We start from the raw sequence: 9,991 nt of genomic DNA, 5'->3' as shown, positions 1-9,991 counted from the left end.
TTCAGTTCTAGTTCAGTTCTAGTTCAGTTCTAGTTCAGTTCTAATTCAGTTCTAGTTCAGTTCTAGTTCTAATTCTAGTTCAGTTCTATTTCAGTTCCAGTTCAGTTCACGTTCAATTCTGGTTCAGTTCTAGTTCAGTTTTAGTTCACTTCTTATTATCATTAAAATCACATTTACTACCGTTTGGTGATGATAAAAATGTTTATTAAATTTATTTAAAAAATTAAACAAATTATAAGAATGGCGTGAATAAATAAATAAAAAAAAATTAAATTAAAACAAAAATTATTGAATAAATAATTAATAAATACTAATAAATAAATAAGATTTTATGAATAACATTAATAATTTTATTTTCCCGGATCTTCTCCAAACTGATTGTTATCCGCTATGTTTCACTCTTAAAGTCTTCTCACCGAATGACGCTTCCTTCTCACGACATTTTCATCATAGTCTTCTATATCATCATCGCCCTCATCTATTTCGACATCGTTGGGACGCACTGGATAACCCTGTTCGGGTTTAAGAATTTTAATGCCCTTATCGCCGAATAACAAACAATCAAAATTTCTAATAACGAAAAAAAAAAGGATTGAATTACAATGTTCTGCTCGAAATATTCTTTAAATCTTACCGATCAAACAATTCATAGCCCTGGAACGAGCCCGACATACCCATACAAACATGCATATTACGACCAATAAACCAAATATCATGAAATTGTATACAGGCCTGGGCGAAACCAAAACGGGGAGGTCTAAAACAAAATGGTGGAGGATTTTGACCCGATACTTTGCGTTTAAACCAAACATTATTATTAACACGCATTCTCAATTCAAAAGAGAATTCCTCGGGTCGATATACCACCTCGGTGCAGGAGTTCATGCCAATAACGGATAACAAACCTTTGAAGAAAGAAATATTAAAGATATTGAACATTATTTGTAAAGTAAGATTTTCTTACCAGCACAACATTTGCACACACCCTTGTCGCAGGTGCAGGGAATACGACTTAACAGGGAATTGAAGGTTATATTGGGTAGCTTTATTTGTCGGGCCTCTTCCTCAAGCCTTAGCAGATTTAAACGATAATTTAGTAGCGCCAATTGTTTGGTAGCCTCATAGGCTATATCTTCACTGGGTGCTGATGGATCTTCATATACTGAAATGTGAGTAATTGATGGAATGGTTTTATTAGCATGATTTTGGAGATGAGAAATTGTTTGGAAAATCGTTATACAATGGAGGTTTTATGAAGGAGATTAGACATGAGATTTTGTGTTAGTAGAGGAATCGGGGACATTTTACCGAACTTAATAACTGGAAATTTAATTTGAACTGTGCTAAAACAGAACTACAACAGAACTAGAAGAGATCTTTAAGAGAACTAGAACAGAACTAAAAGAGAACTAGAACAGAACTAGAACAGAACTAGAACAGAACTAGAAGAGAACTAGAATAGAACTAGAACAGAACTAGAACAGAACTAGAACAGAACTAGAACAGAACTAGAACAGAACTAGAACAGAACTAGAACAGAACTAGAACAGAACTAGAACAGAACTAGAACAGAACTAGAACAGAACTAGAACAGAACTAGAACAGAACTAGAACAGAACTAGAACAGAACTAGAACAGAACTAGAACTAGAATAGAACTAGAACAGAACTAGAACAGCATTAGAACAGAACTAGAACAGAACTAGAACAGAACTAGAACAGAACTAGAACAGAACTACAACTGAACTATAACTAAACTAGAACTGAACTAGAACTGCACTAGAACAGAACTGGAACAGAACCAGAACAGAACTAGAACCAACCTAGAACAGAACAGAACTAGAACAGAAATAGAACAGAACTAGAACAGATCTAGAACAGAACTAGAACATAACTAGAACATAACTAGAACAGAACTAGAACAGAACTAGAACAGAACTAGAACAGAACTAGAACAGAACTGGAACTGAACTAGAACTGAACTAGAACTGAACTAGAACTGAACTAGAACTGAACTAGAACTGAACTAGAACTGAACTAGAATTGAACTAGAACTGAACTAGAACTGAACTAGAACTGAACTAGAACTGAACTAGAACTAAACTAAAACTAAACTAGAACTGAACTAGAACTGAACTAGAACTGAACTAGAACTGAACTAGAACTGAACTAGAACTGAACTAGAACTGAACTAGAACTGAACTAGAACTGAACTAGAACTGAACTAGAACTGAACTAGAACTGAACTAGAACTGAACTAGAACTGAACTGAACTAGAACTGAACTAGAACTGAACTAGAACTGAACTAGAACTGAACTAGAACTGAACTAGAACTGAACTAGAACTGAACTAGAACTGAACTAGAACTAAACTAGAACTGAACTAGAACTGAACTAGAACTGAACTAGAACTGAACTAGAACTGAACTAGAACTGAACTAGAACTGAACTAGAACTGAACTAGAACTGAACTAGAACTGAACTAGAACTGAACTAGAACTGAACTAGAACTGAACTAGAACTGAACTAGATCTGAACTAGAACTGAACTAGAACTGAACTAGAACTGAACTAGAACTGAACTAGAACTGAACAAGAACTGAACTAGAACTGAACTAGAACTGAACTAGAACTGAACTAGAACTGAACTGAACTAAAACTGAACTAGAACTAAACTAGAACAGTACTAGAACTGAACTGATCTAGAACGAAATGTACTTTTTTCGTGTTAAAACAATGTTTCTAATTGAAATTAAGGTTTCCAGAGCAAAAAGTACTTTTTGTCTAAAAGTACCAATTTGAAAAAAAACTCATTTTTATTTTACAATTAGCATCTTTCTATTTTTCCTGACATTTTGAACCTCTAAGAAGCAAATCATTAAAATTTTCCCCATATTTTTCAAAATTTCTTGTAACACTAACCTTTTACACTTATAAAAACAAACAATAAAAAATAACAAAAAACTAATATTAATTAAAATTATAAACACAACTAATAACAATAACAAACAAAAACAGAAAATAAAAAAAACACAACAAACTTATAGATGGAAATACAAAAACAACAACAGAAAACGTACCAAGCCAAGTTAAGCGCTTAACCTTAGCTAAGGTCAATAACATGTCTTGAACAAAAAAACACACAAAAGCGAAGAAATAGAGAAAATACAAAAACAACAATAAAAACCATCTAAATAAAATTAAAAAAATTAAATGTTTTTTATAGTGACCTTCAAAGTAATTTTGTTTTTTTTTTTTCTATAAAATTTATTGTGACTTTTTCAAACCCTTTTTAAGTTATAAAAATTTCAGAACGTTTTACAACTTACACGAGTTTGAAACTTGTTCTTTTTGCTTTTAACATTTTAAGAAGTTTTGTTATTATTGCTATAAAAAAAACTTATAGAATATGTGTTAAGAATAGTTAATAAATAAATTACCAAAGGTATTAAATTTTATTTCTTTATTTTTTTAGTTTTTGTTTTTCGATACAAGTCATTGCCAATATTGATTAATATGAATCAAATGTTAAAGCATGTTGCTGGATAGAAGACGTAGAAACCAAAAAAAATAATAATATAACAATAATATTAATTTAAATTTAAACTTGAAACAATTTTAGTTTAATAAAATGTTAATGCTAAACGAGGCGGTCACAGTGGGGATAAGAGTGCAAAAAAATTAAAAAACATATTTTTTTGTTTCTACGGTGCTCAAAAAGCTCACAAGTAGTTCATATTGAATTAAGAATTGTATTAAAACTAGAACAGAACTAGAACAGAACTAGAACTGAACTAGAACTGAACTAGAACAGAACTAGAACAGAACTAGAAACAGACACTAGAACTCAACTAGAACAGAACTAGAACTGAACTAGAACTGAACTAGAACTGAACTAGAACTGAAACTAGAACTGAACTAGAACTGAACTAGAACTGAACTAGAACTGAACTAGAACTGAACTAGAACTGAACTAGAACTGAAACTAGAACTGAAACTAGAACTGAACTAGAACTGAACTAGAACTAAACTAGAACTGAACTAGAAACAGAACTAGAACAGAACTAGAACTGAACTAGAAACTGAACTAGAACTGAACTAGAATGAACTGCACTGAACTAGAACTGAACTAGAACTGAACTAGAACTGAACTAGAACTGAACTAGAACTGAACTAGACCTGAACTAGAACTGAACTAGAACTGAACTAGAACTGAACTAGAACTGAACTAGAACTGAACTAGAACTGAACTAGAACTGAACTAGAACTGAACTAGAACTGATCTAGAACTGAACTAGAACTGAACTAGAACTGAACTAGAACTGAACTAGACTGAACTAGAACTGAACTAGAACTGAACTAGAACGAACTAGAACTGACTAGAACTGAACTAGAACTGAACTAGAACTGAACTAGAACTGAACTAGAACTGAACTAGAACTGAACTAGAACTGAACTAGAACTGAACTGAACTAGAACTAGAACTGAACTAGAACTGAACTAAAACTGAACTAGAACTGAACTAGAACTGAACTAGAACTGAACTAGAACTGAACTAGAACTGAACTAGAACTGAACTAGAACTGAACTAGAACTGAACTAGAACTGAACTAGAACTGAACTAGAATTGAAATAGAACTGAACTAGAACTGAACTAGAACTGAACTAGAACCGAACTAGAACTGAACTAGAACTGAAATAGAACAGAACTAGAACTGAACTAGAACAGAACTAGAACAGAACTAGAACAGAACTAGAACAGAACTAGAACAGAACTAGAACAGAAATAGAACAGAACTAGAACAGAACTAAAACTGAACTAGAAATAGAACTGAACTAGAACTGAACTTGAACTAGAACTGAACTAGAACTGAACTAGAACTGAACTAGAACTGAACTAGAACTGAACTAGAACTGAACTAGAACTGAACTAGAACTGAACTAGAACTGAAATAGAACTGAACTAGAACTGAACTAGAACTGAACTAGAACTGAACTAGAACTGAACTAACTGAACTAAAACTGAACTAGAACTGAACTAGAACTGAACTAGAACTGAACTAGAACTGAACTAGAACTGAACTAGAACTGAACTAGAACTGAACTAGAACTGAACTAGAACTGAACTAGAAACTGAACTAGAACTGAACTAGAACTGAACTAGAACTGAACTAGAACTGAACTAGAACTGAACTAGAACTAGAACTAGAACTGAACTAGAACTGAACTAGAACTTACTAGAAACTTAACTAGAACTGAACTAGGAACTGGACTAGAACTGAACTAGAACTGAACTAGAACTGAACTAGAACTGAGCTAGAACTGAACTAGAACTGAACTGGAACTGAACAAGAACTGAACTACAACTGAACTAGAACTGACTAGAACTGAACTGGAACTGAACTGGAACTGAACTAGAACTGAACTAGAACTGAACTAGTACTGAACTAGAACTGAACTAGAACTAGAACTGAACTAGAACTGAACTAGAACTGAACTAGAACTAAACTCGAACTGAACTAGAACTGAACTAGAACTAACTCGAACTGAACTAGAACTGAACTAGAACTAAACTCGAACTGAACTAGAACTGAACTAGAACTGGAACTGAACTAGAACTGAAATAGAACTGAACTAGAACTAAACTAGAACTAAACTAGAACTAAACTAGAACTAAACTAGAACTAAACTAGAACTAAACTAGAACTAAACTAGAACTAAACTAGAACTGAACAAGTTCTAAATTTCCTTTATTAGACCCACTGTATTAAATTTAGCACGCGCCTTCAAAATTAGTATAAAATTGTTATTTTAAAATATTATTTCTTGTTTGATTTCAAAACCTAGACATGCATTTATTGCCAAAGTTAAATTTAGAAACTTTTTGGCACTTTATTGAAACCCAATTCATATTCATAAATTATTTAAATTAATCTTAATAAAATAATCATAAATTTTCTATTAACTTCCTATTCAAAAAGACGAAAATTCTAGTTTTTAAAAAAGATTCTAAATTATTGAAAACTTGTTTCAGAAACAAATATGTCATGATTAGTTTGAAGGTCACTTTAGTATCTAGTTTTTATATTTTCATATTTCCAAATGTACCAAAAAAACAATCCCCTTTTTTTAATTAGAAAATATATAAAAAATTTTAATAATAAATAAAAAAATAAAAAAAGAATAAATATTTTTCGTTTTGTAATTTTATGACAGCAACCATTTATTTTTATGCAAAAAATATCGTAAACAAATTAAACTTTATTAAATAAAAAGTTTATATTTGATTCGTAAATTAAAACTTAACATTTATAAACATAGAGAAAAGAAATAATAAAAATCACAATTGTACCGTATTTACATAAAGCCTTATTTACCATTTTTTTATAAAAATAGAAAAATATACAGGTATTTAAGAATAATATACAAATAAGGAATAAAAAGTTATTTAGATACTAAAAATCATAGAACTTAAAGTGTTTTGAAATTAGAAAAAAAGTACTTAGAATGATAAAATTTTTGTACCAGATTACAAGTTTTAAAAAAGTACCTTTATTGGTACCTACTGTACTACAATCTGGAAGTCGAATTGCCGCATACGTGATCGAGTAGTCTTCACTAAAAATTAGATTTTTTTTACCATCAACTCGATTTTTCACAAAAAAAATCTATTTTTAACCAGAAATTCAACTTTACTCAAAGTTCAAGTTTAGATATAGTTGTTTTAGCTCTAGTGCTGTTCAAGTTCTGTTGTAGTTCTGATCTAGTTCTGTTGTAGACCTCTTCTAACTTATAGATCATTTTCAGTTCAAGTACAATTTTTTATAATTTCGCTATATTTACGATTATTGTATGTCCTAGTTTAATTCTACTAAAGTTCTAATTCGGTTCTGGTTCAGCTCTGGAATTATTTTGGTTCACTTGTGAATCAATTCTAGCTAAACTTCTGATCAATTTGTGTTCTTTTCTAGGTCACATTGTTCATTTCTTTATCAGTTCGTAAATCATTTCTGTTCAGTCCTGGAACAATTCAGTTATGATTTTAGATCAATTGTATTTTAACTTTGGATCAATTTGCGATTCAAGTTCAGTTCTTGATCAGTTTATCGTTTCTTGATCATTTCTAGTTCACTTCTGGAACCATTCAATTTCAATTCTGGATCAATTCTAGTCTAACTTTTGATCAATTTATAATCTCTTTTTGGTCACTTTTTTCAATTTTATTTTAGTTATTGATCAGTTCACAATTTTGCAGCTCTAGTTCAGTTCTTGATCATCACCTTTTCGCGATAATTTTTAGTTCAGTACCAGATCTATTCTGTATTAACTTTGACGATTTTGTGTCTTTTCTTGATCACTTTTTTCAATTGTAATTCTGTTCTTAATCGTTTTCTCGATCATTCTGGAACAGTTGTTGTTCACTTCTGATCAACGTTTGGTCTCTTTTTTCTATTTTAGTTCAGTTCTTAATCAGTTCCTAATCGTTTTCCGATCATTTCTAGTTCAGTTCTGGATCAATAATTTGTGATATCTTCTTGGTCACATATTTTCCTGTTCAGTTCTTGATCAGTTCATAATCTTCTATATTAGTTCAGTTCTAGTTCTGTTCTAGTTCTAGTTCTGTTCTTGTTCTGTTCTAGTTCTGTTCTAGGTCTGTTCTAGTTCTGTTCTAGTTCTGTTCTTGTTCTGTTCTAGTTCTGTTCTAGTTCTGTTCTAGATCTGTTCTAGTTCTGTTCTAGTTCTGTTCTAGTTCTGTTCTAGTTCTGTTCTAGTTCTGTTCTAGTTCTGTTCTAGTTCTGTTCTAGTTCTGTTCTAGTTCTGTTCTAGTTCTGTTCTAGTTTTGTTCTAGTTCCGTTCTAGTTCCTTTTTAGTTCAAATATAGTTCAGTTGTGGAACAATTCTACTTCACTTCTGGATCAAATCTGTTTAGCTTTTGATAAATTTTCCGTCCTGTCTTGTCTTCTAGCTTAGTGCTCGATAAATTCTGAACCATTATCTATGTTCTTTATTATTTCTTGGTCAGTTTGAGTTTAGTTCTGGTTTAGTTCGCGATCAGTTGTAGTTAAATTCCTGATCAGTAGTTAAATTCCTGATCAGAAGTTCCATTTCTGGTTTAGTTTAACTTTAGATCAAAGCAAAGTCAGCTCATGATCATTTCTCGATAAGTGCTAGTTCAGTTCTTGATCAGTTCTAGAGCAGTTTATTTAACTTAAACTTTAGTTGTGAATCATTTCTGGTTTAAGAACTACTCGTTAACAACGAGTTTTCGTTTTAAAAATTTGACTTCGTAGATCATTTTCAAAACACTTTAAATTTTTTTTATAAAAAATAAATATTTGTTTTTTAATTCTTAAACATATTAACTAATATTTACACTTAATAATAAATTTAAACTATATACAGCTTCTTAGCTATTTTTTAGTTGAAATAACACAGATTTTTTTTAAAAAAAATTTAATTTTTTCTAAAACCGTTAAATTTATTTTAAACATAAATTTAACGGTTTTAAATAAAGTTATTTTCCTTTTTTAACCATTTTTTTTGTTGTTGTTGTGGGTTAATTTAAACACATATGTACAATTCGTTGGTAAATAGGAAAAGCATAAGGATTTACGAAATTTAAAATCAAATAATAAAAATACGACATAAAATAAGAATTTTTTTTACTACCAGCTTCAGAACGGGCCACTGCCAGCAAAGAGGCCAAGCACAGCAAATAGAATACCAAACGGGGATGGGAGGTGGTGGGCATGGTTGTTTTGTTTATTTAGGATTTTTAGTTTAAAATGAAATGCTCTGTTGTGGGTTTAAAATTATTATAGTTTTAAAGCACTTTTTAAGCAAAAAAAAACTTTCGCTTTTATTTTGGAATTTTTTGAAGTTTTGTGTTTTTTTTTCTTTAATTTTAACAAAAAATATGTTAATTTTTTTGTGTAAATTTGACACTTTTTTGTCGGTTAATTTGTTTGATTTTCACTCTCGTTTATGTTGTTATGTTTATTTATGATTTTTTTTATAATTTTCATTCAATAAATCGCTTTGTTTAAACTTTTAAAAAGCTTTTTTCTCTTGTTATGTTTAGATTTTTTTAATAACTTTTTTTTTTGTGTTAAACCGATCGTGTTAATGGCTTAAAGCCAACTAAACTGACCACTAAAAACAGTGGCAGTTTAACAACAGACACCATACATATCAAATCAAATCTTGTAGAGGTTTCAAAAAAACCAACAAAAAAATATAAACATTTTGGTTACTCTTCTCATTCCCCCCCCCAAACCCCATGATCAACACTCTCAGTTTAAACAAATTTTACTCATTCAGAGCATGCGTAGCCGTACGATCTTGCTTGTTTGCTGGCTAGCGTGTGTGAGAGTGTATGTCTGTCTGTCCGTCTGGTCAAAAAAAAAAAAAATTATTTATCATTCACTTTTTTCTTTGTAATTTACGAGTTTTCTTTTTTATTTTCACCCAATTCTTTTCAGCAACTAAAGTGACAGTACTTAACAAATACTTTGTACTGGTTTTCTTTCTTCTTCCATTAAAACTGGGTCCATGTTTCTTAGTTTTAATCGTTTTTTTTCACTTTTAGTTTAAATAATTGAAACTGATTTCATGATCATTTCTCTTTAACAGCCGGTCATTAGAGTAAAATAAATAAAAAATACTGGTTTTTTTAAAACTGATAAATACAATAAACAACAACTACAACAACAAATACGTTGTTTACTGATAACAATTTTTTTTTTTTGTTGCTCTTTCAGTTCAAACGTTCAATCGATCGCTTCTTGGCTCAATTTCTCTAGATCAATAGTTGTCTGTATGTTGGGTGTGCGTGTCTGTGGATTTTTTTATGACTCTCACTTTTTTTGTCTTGCATTTCTTTTTATTATTATTACTCGTATGTATAAGTAGGGTTATTTACATGATCTTAATTTATGGTTCTGGTTGACTTTGTTGTTTCTTTTTCAAAGTTTAGGTTCTTCTTCGTTTTTT

General features: G+C 30.7%; 1 protein-coding gene across 2 annotated transcripts; it reads right to left on the bottom strand.

Annotated features, from left to right (window-relative positions):
- Nucleotides 1-249: 249 nt before the first annotated feature.
- Nucleotides 250-8,932, bottom strand: LOC119614660. 2 transcript variants are annotated; one of them, XM_037970775.1, is made up of 4 exons: nt 8,669-8,932; nt 965-1,162; nt 635-905; nt 250-570 (listed from the first exon to the last, which is right to left on the bottom strand). In XM_037970775.1, the coding sequence occupies exons 1-4, from the start codon at nt 8,748-8,750 to the stop codon at nt 402-404; spliced, it is 720 nt and encodes a 239-aa protein (XP_037826703.1). In that variant the 5' UTR covers nt 8,751-8,932; the 3' UTR covers nt 250-401. The 2 variants fall into 2 exon arrangements, with proteins under 2 accessions (XP_037826703.1, XP_037826704.1); XM_037970776.1 differs by having other exon boundaries at nt 8,567-8,826.
- Between the last annotated feature and the right edge of the window lie 1,059 nt (nt 8,933-9,991).

This window comes from Lucilia sericata, unplaced genomic scaffold (genome assembly GCF_015586225.1).
Source record: "Lucilia sericata isolate MDLA Ls3-8-SP2 unplaced genomic scaffold, ASM1558622v1 Contig003221F_arrow, whole genome shotgun sequence".
In the NCBI taxonomy this organism is placed as follows: Eukaryota; Metazoa; Arthropoda; class Insecta; order Diptera; family Calliphoridae; genus Lucilia; species Lucilia sericata.
This window is presented reverse-complemented; position numbering and strand designations above follow the sequence as displayed.

Coding starts and splice junctions, on each gene's coding strand:
- LOC119614660 (XM_037970776.1), bottom strand. CDS start 8,750: ATGCCCACCACCTCCCATCCCCGTTTGGTATTCTATTTGCTGTGCTTG. Junction 1,163..8,566: donor CCAACGAATTGTACATATGT/GTTTAAATTAAC, acceptor CTCACATTTCAG/TATATGAAGATCCATCAGCA. Junction 906..964: donor TGTGTGCAAATGTTGTGCTG/GTAAGAAAATCT, acceptor CTTTCTTCAAAG/GTTTGTTATCCGTTATTGGC.